The sequence below is a fragment of the Panicum hallii genome, chromosome 1 (assembly GCF_002211085.1).
Source record: "Panicum hallii strain FIL2 chromosome 1, PHallii_v3.1, whole genome shotgun sequence".
NCBI lineage: Eukaryota > Viridiplantae > Streptophyta > Magnoliopsida > Poales > Poaceae > Panicum > Panicum hallii.
Genome location: NC_038042.1, coordinates 52,782,438 through 52,795,786, shown reverse-complemented (window position 1 = coordinate 52,795,786; position 13,349 = coordinate 52,782,438). Strand labels below are relative to the sequence as shown.

General features: G+C 52.2%; 1 protein-coding gene and 1 long non-coding RNA gene across 2 annotated transcripts; one reads left to right on the top strand and one right to left on the bottom strand.

Annotated features, from left to right (window-relative positions):
• Positions 1-1,599: 1,599 nt before the first annotated feature.
• LOC112877314 lies at positions 1,600-3,402 on the top strand. Its single transcript, XM_025941570.1, has 4 exons — positions 1,600-1,819; positions 1,928-2,131; positions 2,447-2,662; positions 2,788-3,402. The coding sequence occupies exons 1-4, from the start codon at positions 1,769-1,771 to the stop codon at positions 3,061-3,063; spliced, it is 747 nt and encodes a 248-aa protein (XP_025797355.1). The 5' UTR covers positions 1,600-1,768; the 3' UTR covers positions 3,064-3,402.
• Positions 3,403-7,568: 4,166 nt separating this feature from the next.
• Positions 7,569-8,621, bottom strand: LOC112902850. Its single transcript, XR_003230681.1, has 2 exons — positions 8,392-8,621; positions 7,569-8,285 (listed from the first exon to the last, which is right to left on the bottom strand). It is a non-coding gene; the product is annotated as an uncharacterized LOC112902850 (long non-coding RNA).
• Between the last annotated feature and the right edge of the window lie 4,728 nt (positions 8,622-13,349).

Here is a 13,349-nt window from a genome sequence, read left to right as displayed (position 1 = left end):
CAACGCCGGCATCTTGACTGCTAAGTTCAACGCGTCGCGCTCGGCCGGGGCTACCAAAAGATACTAGCGAAACAAGGCTTCATGTCAACGCTTGCCTGCTCGTTTCAGCATGTCAGCGTGTGCTTGTGCACTGACGACTGATCCCGTCCGCTAATTGGCCGGTGAATGCAAAATTCTCGTCCGTCGCTGTCGCTCAGGACGGCCGGCCGGCTGGTTACTTCTCTTCTAGCGCGATGACGCGACGTGTAACCGCCGGGCGACTAACCCATACGGTGCTCTGACTTTTAGTGTAAGTGTGTAACCTGTCGTCCATCGATCCGTCTGCCACAGCAGTCTACACCGATGTGCAGCGAGGCATCGAGGTCCAAACGAAACGACCGCACACGCTCATGGGAAATGCGCCTCCACAAACATGTTACGTGCAGTACCCCGACAGCCATTGCCGCGACGGTACAACTCGCGCGGATCGGTGGACGCACCGACCAGGGAAGCGCCATCGGGACGTTACAGGAGTGGGCGGCCGAACCGCCACCAGACAGCGTACGACGTCCAGGGAAAAAAAGAAAGAGAACCCTGTCGCGTCACTTGCCCGATCGGGTGAGATGCGGGCTCGCAGTGCAGAACGGAATCGCGTCGATAGGGGGCCGGGGCTCGCTCGGCACGGCAGGTCCGGATCATGAGCCGCGCGCGCACGATGCACGGGCGGGGCGCGAGCCCGGCCACTAGCCAAAAGGGTGATCCGCCCGGGCTCCCCCTTCCAGCCTTCCAGAACGTGTGTCTGGCATCTCGTACCAGAAAAGGCGCCCTAGTTTACATGGCAGGGTGTGGACGGACCGGACGCACGCGCGGCTAAGGATGCATCCGATCCTCCTTTTGATCCGCTGGTGGAGGGGAGGGGGCGCTAATGGAGGCCGAAGGGGACGCACATGACCGCGGTAATGCCGTGTTAGTGGCCACTTTTTTGGGCCTTCCTTTCTGCTTGGCCTCTTTTTTTTTTCCACCTTTGTGCGGGGAAAAACGTGGGGTTACTGTTCTCCCACCGTTCCTGTGGGGAGCTGAAACGCACGCGTGCGACGGGATGGAATCTCCTCCTGGAGGAGAAATGGTGTGGCGTGGGATGGCGAATTCAACATGGAGCACTACGGATAAAACAAATGAGCAGAGCGGAATGTGTGTGCAACGAAAATAAAGTGGGAAAAGGGTGCGACTGAGAAATAAACTATGTTGATATTTTGTATTCCTCTGCAATTAAAAAAAGATGCGATATTTTCTTTCGCATCTGTATTGGTTTCGGATCCGGTGCCCGGTTTAAAGTTAAGGATCGGAGAAAAAACAATTACACGTTGCTGTCGATGAGATGGGCACAAGCACACCACATCCCAGTTGAAACCAACCAACTGCTGGCGTGTAGGCCTACACGACAAAGACAAGGCGGTACGAGACGACTTGAACTGTGCTGGACCTCAACTTGTTGCTGCGTTGGATTTTTAATCCGGCCATATGCAACGCCTACCGGGTCCCGGGGCAGCCCGGACCCGCGGCGAGGCGATAAGAACGGCCCAGAGGCCTCCGTCAAGCGCTCGCGAGTCACCACCCCGGCGGCTATATTAGTTTACTTGCCGCCTGCTCTCCAAAACCTTTCGTCTTTTCCCCTGTCTGCCTACAAAGACTTCAACACTCGCGGCCCCGGCAGAGTGCTTCGCCGCGAAGGCTGCTCCTCCCTCTCGCTTCCACCCGCATTCGAGCGCCTCGGTTCGCCGGCGGCGAGATGGCCATCGATCACGCGACCCCTCTCGGACTGAAGAGCAGAGGCGCCATGGTAATTGACTGGCTGGTGGTTGTTCAGTTGCTCTGTTTCTTGGCTGACGATTGGTTTCAATGGCGATGTTGGATTGAATGTGTGTGTGTGTGTGGCATCTGCATGCAGGGCGGCGGTGAGTGCGACGACGGAGCGGAGAACCAGCGGTGGCCGCCGTGGCTAAAGCCGCTGCTGTCCACGAGCTTCTTCGTCCAATGCAGGATCCACGCGGACGCGCACAAGAGCGAGTGCAACATGTACTGCCTCGACTGCATGAACGGCGCGCTCTGCTCCCTCTGCCTCGCGCACCACCGCGACCACCACGCCATCCAGGTGAGCTGACCGCTCTGTATGCATTTCTTGTCGTCGGATTGGAGCAGCCGGCGACGGGCCCTTTCTCTCTGGATTCGAAGGAAACTTCAGCTCCGGCGGCCCTGGCTGCTTCAATCTAATGGCTGTCTCGGTCTCTCCTCCTACGCTTAGGATTACAGTTGTTAGTTGCATCCAATCCAAGATTGACGCGTTGGGGGAAAAAAATCCAAAGATCAGAGAGTAGCTTGCTTGCTTGAACCGATAGCAAATGCTCACGTTCTCTCTGCGGCTTCTTGCTGACGGCGACGCATGCTCTGTTTTTTGCTTTTGGTGCAGATTCGGAGGTCGTCGTACCACGACGTGATCCGGGTGTCGGAGATACAGAAGGTGCTGGACATCGCCGGCGTGCAGACGTACATCATCAACAGCGCGCGCGTGGTGTTTCTCAACGAGCGGCCGCAGCCCCGCCCCGGGAAGGGCGTCACCAACACCTGCGAGGTCTGCGAGCGCAGCCTCCTCGACTGCTTCCGATTCTGCTCCCTCGGATGCAAGGTCCGTGTCGCGCGCCCAAACTCTCTCCCATTCCTTGTCCAAAAAAAAAAAAAGCTCTCTTGCATTGCGCGTTCGTAGACGGCTCGCGCCCAACCTGGCATCACCTTTCGATTTTTACCGCGCAGATTGTCGGCACGTCCCGCGGATACCGCCCGAGGAAGAAGCACGCCGGCGGCGGCGGCAACAGGAACAGGAAGAGGGCGGCGCTCAAGGACGTGCGCTGCGACTCGGAGGACTCGTGCACCGGCAGCAGCGGCGGCAGCAGCGACAAGAGCAGCGTCGTGCAGAGCTTCTCGCCGTCCACCCCGCCGCCGACCGCTGCCAGCTGCCGCCCCTGGAACAAGCGCCGCAAGGGCGTCCCGCACCGGTCGCCCTTCGGCAGCCTCATCGTCGAGTTCTAGTACGCTCCATCATCACCTTGACAATGCACCTTGTACTGTACACAGGACATAGCCCATCCAGAAGGAATAACAGTGCGCCTCTCTGGACGTGGAGGCCGGCCGGCGGCGCAAACGCCGGCGAAGGGCGGGAGCGGTAAGAACACACCTAGCGGTGCTGTAGTTTGCTTCTTTTCAGGTTTATTTTACAGTTACAGTTGTTAGTCGCTAGGCAGTAAGGTAGCTGCTACTTACAGCAACATACTGAGTTTTGCAGCCTTGTACATTGTAATATACCGGTACTTACTCCCCAAATGCTAGATGTATATATTGATGTGAGGTGAGGTGTTCGTGTGTTCATCATCAGCACTGTAAAAGAAATAAGAAAATGCTGCTCCTCTGAATCATGCCGGGATGGGAATGGCCCAGTTCGTTGCTACCGCCAATGCCGCTGCTGGACAGGACTGCTCTAGTCTGCTAGTAGCAGACTGCTATGCAGGATAAGATTGGCCCAATAGAGTGGCACATCATTCAGAGCCGAGCAGCGCCCGTGTCGTCACCCAGCAGCACCTGACATTCTGTGGCGAACCCCCGATCCAGATGCCGCCGTGGCATTGCCCCCGCGCGGCCGCTGGCACGGTGCGCGACCAACCCGTGGAGGACACTTCAACCGCACGTCCAAAGCTGTTCCGGCGGCGAGCGCGCGCACATGCGAGATGCGTCATGCCGGCGCGGCTGGAGCCCCGGCGACCCCCGCGCGCCACCATAGGATGGGATGGGAATCGGGATCGGCGGCACGGGGGGGGGGGGGGGGGGGCACGTGTGTGGACACGCCCGGCGCGCGGGTGCGGAAGCGCCGCGCGGCGGGGGGTCGGTATCTTCTGGACACAGCGACGAGTCATGCGGCGCCGGCCGGCGCGGTTCCGGCCGCCCGGCGTGGAGTGGACTAGCTAGGCGCTGGGCTGGAGGGAGCCTCGACGCCGAGCCGTGCCGTGCCGGGCGACGCCGCCTAACTTGCTTGACCCGCCATTTGTCCCCGAAAGCGGCGGGGCCCGACGTGGACGCCGCCCCCAGCCGGCCCGGCGTCGACCGCCTTAAATTTTCCTTTTTCACGCGCACCCGTTCCCGTCCGTCCAGAAGCGGCCGTGCCCGCGGTCGACGTCGCGCATTTATCGGAGCGCAAGGCCGTGTCCGCACGGCTCCCCTCTCCACCAGCGACGGGTTCTGCTGCTGGCAGGCGGGACAAGGTGCCATGCGCTTGCTGCTGCTTGGACAGTGCTCTTCCCCTGCGTGGACTACTGTCCGGACTGGCGGCCTCCGGTGGCCGGCTCAAATGCGCCGTCCGTGCCGCTACTGCCCGTTCACGGGGCTTCGCTGCAGCCTGCAGGGATCGAGTCGGTGCCTCCGTCTCTGACGGCAACGCCATGTTCGTCAACGTGCATGCGCAGAGGCAGAGGCACCATCGACAGGATTTCGCGCGCACTCGCAGGCACAATCATGCATGGCCCCGGCTCGATTGAAGCCCGGGAACCGCCTCCACCAGAACGCCAACGCCATGCCATGCCATGGCATGTTGACGTTGCCACCAACCACCCACCGCCCCCCGCCGCGCCGCCTGTAAGCCGTCCACCGGCCGGCGTGAGCGGTGACGTCATCCGCCGGCCCCGCAAAGGTCTGGCTGGCCCATCGGTCGCCTCCGTGACGTGGACACCGGGTAGACCGACCTCGCCGACCCCGTGCGGCCGTGTCCCAAGCTCCCAGCTCCCAGCATGGCAGCACCCATATACCCAACATCCCCCACCTCGCGGGCCAGGAGGGCGGACCACTAGTCCCGGCGTCGGGGTCGGTCGTGGCACGTCGTGCACGCGGGCGCGGGTCGTTGCCTCACATCGGCCGGCCGGCCCTGGGTTGATTGGACGGCAGGTTTTGCCTTTCGTCTCCATTAACCTTCCGTTAGGCCCTTCGTGCCCGGCCAGAGTGTGGTGTGACTGTGCATTGCATCGGGCCGCCGGTCACTCGCTGCCCATGCTTGATTCGGATCGCTCCCGCCGTGGACGGATCGCTTGCTTTCGATAAGGAAAGCGACGGCGATGCATTGTACCTGCACTCGCACAGCCCCGCCCGGCCCGTTGCTAGAGGACGGGAGGAGGCGGGGTTAATGGTGGATCGTCATGCGAGTCCTTTTCGCGTTTTGGGGCTATATTTCGTTATATTGTCTTACGCTGAGGATCACGGATCGGATTATAACACCTGAGATCACATCATGTAGACAAGACATGAATGATACGCCGATGATGCTAGGCTTATATATAGAAAAAAATTTACTCTACCCGCGTTTATAGCTACTCCTACATGTATATTTCATGATGTAGAACGTATCTGACCCAACGAGAGGTATGTATGAGGTGTATATGATGACCATCTGTAATGGTATATACTTTAAGTATGTAATTATACATGAAGTATATAGATATATTTATTTTTATATACTAGTACTCATGATATATTTAAAAAATAAGGATGCTTTTAAAAATTTTCGTACATATCCTTTTAAAATTATTATATGAATATACTCAAAGTAATAAATAAATACGTGGATATAGCATGGTGGTATACTGACGAGAGTAACTCCAAGCGAGTGTACCCGTTGGCTCGTGGGATAAATTGGCTGTTTGATCAACAGCGCAGCTGCGCAGGTACATTTGAAAACGACGATGACATGCTTAATTATATGGTGATGCACGAAATGACGGAAATGTTCATTGGGGACAGATTCCAAGCTATCTCTGGGGTGGTAGTCTGAGCATGGAAGTAGCAGTTCAGAGAAGATATCGAGTGAGCTACCTTTCTGACACAGGAGCGGAGCCTTTTCTTTGCTCCTTTCTGCCTCCTCCTTCCGGGTCATCGAAATGAGTATCGCGATGGAAGAATACGGGAAGAAAACGAGCTTTGTTTGTTCTGTAGTGTGGAAACGTTGCGAGACCTGCTATGACTAGTTCATCTCAACTCTGATCTCTGTCTGTTCCCTTGTGATACGAGACTGCGGGAAGAGACCGCGGTACAGGAAAGCCAGACTAGGCCCCGGGATTGCGACCCGCAGATATCCAAAAATCGTGCGCCTTCTTCAGGTATCATCAAGATAATCAGGCCACACCAGGCAAGGCCCCACATGACCACTGATTAGGCACGAAACCAATGAAGAGAAAATGATCGCGGCTAGTAACAAACGAAGTGGTGCCACGATAAAAAAAAAGAAAAAGTAAAATACACCGCCGGATCTTAAATTCCGCTCGGGGTGTCATCTAGATTCTCAAACTTTCAAAATGCATATTCACATCTTTAAACTTGCTAATCGTATCACGTGAGATCCAAATCACAATTATTTAAGATAACTTCAATGTTATATAATTGTTCAATACAAAATTATATATAAAACATATACATGCAAAAAAATAATTTACTTGTACAATAATATTCAAATACAAATGTTTTGTATAAAAATTTTGTAGGAAAATGAAACTCATATGCCAAAAAATATAAGAAATCAGGAAATAAAAAAATTTGGGGGAAATATTGGAAAAAATATTCGGATATAAAGTTTTGAAACAATATCTTGTAGAGAATTTCACATATATAAAAGTTGAGCGTAAAAATTTAAAATGTCACATATAAGCTCCAAATCAGTATAAATACTTCCGATTTATAATTTAAAATAGTAATTTGGATGTCACATGATCCGATTAGTAAGTTTGTAGAGCTGAATGTGCATTTTGAAAGTTTGGTGATCTAGATGATATTAGAAGCTAAATTCAAGGACCGCTGGTGCATTTTGCTTAAAAAACATCCAGCCCCTGCGGCACAGTTTCCGTGCCTAGAGCGCACGTCGACTTGAGAAATTCCGTGTCTGGCCTTAAAAAGATTCGATGTAGGACTGCTGCATGGCATAGAAATAGAAATAGAACCCAAATGTTGAGGATCTGGATTTGCTGTCTTGATCTTGTTCTTGTCTTATGACAGAGGATCACGGACCGGAACCGCTGAGCCCGTAGCTGCGTGAAGATATGGACAGTACGTTGATGATGCAGCAGGTTATTGCTAGTAGCGGTTGTGTTTCGACCTTTTGCCATGTTTGAGAGCGGGACACAAATACCGTTGGCTTGGGGGGGGGGCAGCTTGCCAGTTTGATCAGCCGTTTTTTTCTTGTTGAAAGGAAGGCAGGACTCAGGAGCACTGCCATGTCAAGCTGGCGCTTTTGACCTGACGGGAAAACGTAAAAGATACACGAACGGTTCTTGCTTGCCTAGCACTGATTTTAAGCAATCTCAGGGAAACTAGACGAGCGGCTTGAACGCGAGAAGAAACGGTCCAACGGCGAAACGGGGCGAGCCTTGCAAGGTATAGAAACCTGCACAGGCGTCAGAGGAGATATTTTGTTCCCTTTCTGCCTTTCACCAGGGAAGAATATGGGGGAAAGACGCTCTTGTTTATTTTCAAGTGTGGAAAAGCTTGGACATGAGTCTGAGCTCAAATTGAGATTTTTCTTTTGACCCCTTGCGATCCATCAATGATATAATTGATATGAAAGTAGACCGCACCCTATAGGGCTACAAGGGCACATGGCAAAACTAGGCCCCAGGATGGCAACCCTCAGATTTCCCGAAAGTTGCCTTCTTCAGGTATCAACAAAGAACAAAGTGGACTCGTAAAAAAATATTTTCCATAAAAACTTATTACAGTGGATAATTTGGCAGGCAGGGGAATAGTTAAACCTCCAGAATGTCAATTTTGTAATACTTATTCTTTGAATGTATTGTTGCCAAGCAGTTGTGGGCATATGCTTGTTTGATTTTAATGGTACCTGTATAAATTCTTACCGTGACATGGCTGGTAAATGGATTGCTGAGAAAAGATATAAAGCTATAAACACTATATCTGCAGGAGTTGTTTAATGTTTATGGCTAACCCAAAATGATCTTGTTTTCCCTGGACAGAAGTGGTCAAGTATCAAACTGGTGCTCGGAAAGCTGTGGAGTATCATAAATGAGTGGATGCTCATTTGCCCAACACCCTTGAAGGAGGACATGGCCCGATGGTGCAGCTACCCCCTTGGCAATTGGCGTTTGAAGAAGATCAAGCTGGCGTCCGAGAAGATGTGACCTGCCTGAAGATGGAGCCCCCGATGCTAACCTGCTTTTCTGTTCTCGAGCTGGGCTTTTCATTTTTTCTGAGTGTCTCCTTTTCTCAACCTGTGCGCGTGCTTTGTTTCAGCTTGTTCGAAAATAGCATCTCTAAAACTTAGAATCTGGTAGTCTAATTGTATGAACAACTAAGAGCGAACTTAACATCACTTACATGTGGATCAGAAGATCCCTTTGAGGGCGCCGACGACCCATTGCCTCCTTGAGGAGGCAGGCGTAGAGGAAGATCAGCTCGCTGTAGTGATGGACGCACCTGGTCTTCAAGTTGCTACCGAGCACCTTCTAATCGGAAGGATATGGGGTTTTGCTGATCTCGTCAGTTCGCAGAGAGGTGGGAGGCCTCCTTCTTATAGCTCGTGCAACTTGGGACCAGGCCCACACCTTTAGTTATGATCCACCGATCATGGGTATCTAATTAGTCAACCGTTGTCCTATTCTTAAGGATGACAGTAAGCGCTTTAAGACATGGTTCTTTGGAACAAGCCACGATCAATTCCAACACAGCTACCTAGCGTTTGTTTCAGTTTCTGTAGGAGCTGTTTCTTTTCCCAAGGTGTGCTGCTCCTTCTTTTAAATACTCCCTCCGGACCCTGTTGCAAGGCATGTTTTCGTTTTTTATTTTGATCGATATGTAAGATCTTGATGCTGATGCCGATGCATTTTGATGCCGGTCATTCAACTTACATGGAAGCCAAAATATTTTGCATAGGTCTAGGTAATTAAAGTCTAGTTGTATGGGTCTTGGCTCTCATTGTTCTTCCAATTTAGTCACGCACAAAGTTTATGACTGCATGCATGCAAATTGATGATGACTCCACATGCCAATTGATAAAATGGTGCTGAAGTTAATTATTTTGGAATAGAAGCTGACACGCCTTACAAAAGGGTTCGGAGGGAGTAGGCTGTAGACTGCTCTAAACAGAGTGCTTTGTTTTGTCTATGATGAAATGGTGCAGGGCGTTTGTTGCGCCTGTCAATCTAAAAAAACAAAGATTAAAAGGGCTAAACATTTTTGCCTCCCTGTTAGCGAAAAACTGATAAGGAGACCACTGGGATCTGCTACACGTCACTATTTTGCATAAGCTATTAGTGATGCCAGACCACCCAAGCTGAGCTTCACATTTCAACTCATTCATGCTCCGGTAAGTGCCATTTCTCTCCTCTACCATGTAAAGCACTGGCTCGTGAGCAAAACGAGCTGGTCGAGCTGTTACCAGACGAGTCGAGTTGAACTTTTACCTCGACTCCTTAACGAGTGAGCCGATTCGGCCTTGCTATGATATCAAGCCGAACCGAGGTGTGCCATATCCCATATAGCCCATAATGAACGAAGCAGAGCTCACATTTCCAGATCTTTTTACGGGAGTAGTTCATGCTCCTGGTAAGCAGCAATCGATGTGTGGACTGATTCCAGTGATTTATCCGCTGACGGCCCGATCCACGCGGGCCGAAGCACAGTTGTGTAGTATGAAGCAACATCCTCTTCGCCCAACGCAACAAGGTCAGACTTTGACAGCAGTTTACAGGGCTTCAGGCGCTGGTACTGGTTGCAGCCTCGCAGGATTGCAACACCCGAACACCATCAGCAGGCAGGATTGTTATACTAGTTGAGGAGTACTTCATTTCTCTCTAAAACAGCTGAGGAGTACTTCTGGTTTCTCCAGAAAATTTTGAACTTGTGACGTTACAGAAGCAAAGCAAAGCAGAACGTAGTGAGCTCTGCATATTCATCTTTCCTCTTCCATGAAAGGCACCAGCATCCTACCTGAATGTATCGAGATGCTGAAGCCCGTATGCCGATGCAGTGCTGAAATACCAGGCAATCCTGACATAGATCACGGCGTTCTCGATCCGAAAAAGGTTCATTATCAATCGAAACGATCCAAAGCATCAAGAGGAGACTGATTCTAAGTAGAGGAAAAGCAGAGCAGGAGCCTCTCTGCTTTCATCAGTAACCTGCTCCGGCTCTGCATAGCTCTCCTCCACTCCTCCATCCAGCCCGGCGTTCAACTTCCCAAACGCGCTGACCCTCGCCCCCACTTTGGAGAGCCCGCCGCCTAGTCCTTCACCCACTTCTTCATCGCATGCAGCTTCTCCCCGGCGCGCGCGGGGCGGTGTCAACCGTCAAGCTTCCAGGGGGCGTTCCAGCAATCGCTCTGTCAGCCACCAGCTCACCACCGAGGGCGCGAGCTCACAGGACTCGGGCCTCAGCAGTGGCGCTGCTGGTCATTTTGGCGCGCAGCTGTGCTCGGTTTGGAGTTCGCGGCTGTCGAGCTCCATGGCCGTCGCCGTCGCCGACGACGAGCCGATCTATCCATTCTTTCCCGTCTGCTGCCCTCACCTACCAGTGTGGTCAGTTCTGGGGATGGATTCTGGACGGAAGGGCGTGAAGTGGAGGCAGCCTGAGCACCGAGGCGGATTTGGGGAGCTCGGAACCGGCCGTGGCGGCCGCCGCCGGCGATGCAGCTTTTACCTCATAATTTCTGATAAAGTCCTTTTCTATTTACATAAAGGCCCCTACTTATTTATACAAAACCCCCAAGTTGGATCGCGGTTGATAATCGCGATCCGAATATTTTGACTTATTCCCCTATATCGGATCGCAATTATTAATCGCGATCCTAATATTTACACTTACCCCCCTATAGCGGATTATCATTTTCCATAATACCCCTTCTGCAGCGACCGCTTTCTCCCCCGTGGCTTCCCGTTCAGCTCCGGCGAGGCGGACGGAACCGCCCCGCCCGGCGCCGCGTGACTCGTCGCTGCGTCCAGAAGATCGGCGCCCGGCGCCGCGTGACCCCCGCCTCGCGGCCCTTCCGCACCCGCGCGTGGGGCGTGTGCACACACGTAATCCCCGCCCGCCGATCCCCGATTGCGCGCAGCCGCAGGGCTGGCCAGGGCGGGGCGCCAGGGCTCCACCGCTCCAGGCGCACCGGCATGACGCATCTCGCATGTGTGCGCGCTCGCTGGAATCGCTTGGGACGAAGTGTCCTCCATGGGTTGGTTGCGCATCGTACCAGCTGCCACGCAGGGGCAATGCCGCGGCGGCATCTGGATCGGGGGTTCGCCACAGAATGTCAGGTGCTGCTGGGCGCTGCTCGGCTCTGAATGATGTGCCACACTAGCAGACTAGAGCTATCCTGCTCCAGCAGCAGCATTGGCAGCAGCAACAAACTGGGCCATTCCCATCCCGCCATGATTCAGATGAGCACCATTTCGTATTTATTTTACAGTGCTGATGATGAACATTCGACCACCTCGCCCCCACATTGTTGATAGCACATATCTAGCATATGGAGAGTAAGTTCCGGTATATTACAAAGTACAAGGCTTCAAAACTTAGTACGTTGCTGTTCTTACCGCTCCCGCCCTTCGCCGGCGTTTACGCCGCCGGCTGGCCGGCCTCCACGTCCAGAGGCGCACGGTTGTTTCTTCTGGCTGGGCTATGTCATGTGTACAGTACAGGGTACATTGTCAAGGTGCTGATGCAGAGTACCAGAATCTGATATTTACTGTCAAATGCCCTGAGAATCTGAGATTTACAGCCGTAATTTGAATGTAGTAACAAGTTACAGCAGGACAGCATCCATTGGTGGTGTTTGCTGTCTTTTAAAGTCGTTGGATGAAGCCTTGGGTCATGGCAGTTAGCCTGATCGTCAAAACTCAGCATTTTACAGTACAGTCTGACTAACACCTGCACAGGCATTTAGAAAGGTAGCAGGAAGTTCACAACTGACAAAAACACACGCTTTAGTCCGCAATGTGAGTACCCAAAAAAATTAGTACCAAAAGAAATGCATTCACATCATCACTTAGCTAACTTTAATCCAAAAACTAGGAAGGATGGTAGAAAGCTAGAAAAATGGTAGCGACATATGCTTGGCTTTACTGAAAGCATAACTTTCATGTTCCTTGATGTTAGATACAGCTGAAGGATAATTCCACCCAGATTTTGTTCCCAGCTACTTTAAGCTTTACCTTTAGATCAATCCAATCGTAGTGCCCATTTTCCACTAGTTACCACCAACTTGCTGTAATTACTATACATTTGCTTCAACATACTGCCATAGTTGTCCCTGTTAAGGTTCTCAACCTCATGCAATGCGTCGCAAAGCAAAGTTTTATGCAGAATGTGAGACTTTAAGATGTACTTGGCATCGAAACCTTGTGAAGATCTTAACGATCTGCTCCAGTATTGATTTTTATGGCTGTGACTTCAAGGCCCTTGTATATGGGTTTCTACCAAATGGAAATTCAGACAAGCTGCTGCACCAACACATCATGGAAGATGTTGAACAAAAGGCACTAGATCTGATTGCAAGGCTAAGCATTGCAATGGGTGGCATCCTCACTGAATTATGTACACGAATACAAGCCAACACCCACTACTTGCTGTGATCCTAAGCCAAGCAAATATTCTCCTGGACAATGACATGTTTGCTCATGTTGGTGATTTTTTTTTTCTTCTCGAATACGCAAGAGAGCGGTGTATCATTGTCACGACCCAAAACTAATGAACATGATCAAAAATTAAACAACATTATCATAAGCATCATCCAAGCATAATGGAGCATCATGTGCATGTGATTGTTTGAGTTAATTGAATTTCTTGCCTTGTTTAAGAGAGGGTTGTGAAGGAAGTTTAAATTCTGCTAAGTAATTTTTTGAGACCGGGAAGTACAAGATTTTGAATTTTGAATTTGAATTACCATTTTTCTTTATTTCTCACTCACCCGGGCCCACTCGTCAGCCCCTCATCCTCACCGTCGCGTCGACGTGTCCCGGCGTCGCCCGTTGGCCAGCCGCGGCGGCGTCGCCACACCCTCGGCCACTAGCTGGGCCAGCGTGGCCGCGGGGCGACGCCACCCCGGCTGCTCTCCCTTCTTCCCCTCCTCTCTCTCTCTCGGGCGCATTTCTTTTCCTCCGAGAAACCCTAGCATCACCCCAACCCCGCCGCCACTTCCTCCTCCTCCCGCCGGCCGCCGTGATTCGTCACCGTCGGCGAGCCTCCACCCAATCCCTTGCGTACATAGCACCCCTTGCACCTCTTCGCTCGACCCCGGCCCTCAACCGCCTCCCTCCTCCCTCGCAGCAACTCCCCGACGCTCG

Bases quoted from the DNA above. Each gene is read 5' to 3' on its own strand.
- LOC112877314 (XM_025941570.1), top strand. From the start codon at position 1,769: ATGGCCATCGATCACGCGACCCCTCTCGGACTGAAGAGCAGAGGCGCC. The intron at 2,132-2,446 runs GTGAGCTGACCG...CTTTTGGTGCAG, and splicing joins GCGACCACCACGCCATCCAG to ATTCGGAGGTCGTCGTACCA. The intron at 2,663-2,787 runs GTCCGTGTCGCG...TTTACCGCGCAG, and splicing joins TCTGCTCCCTCGGATGCAAG to ATTGTCGGCACGTCCCGCGG.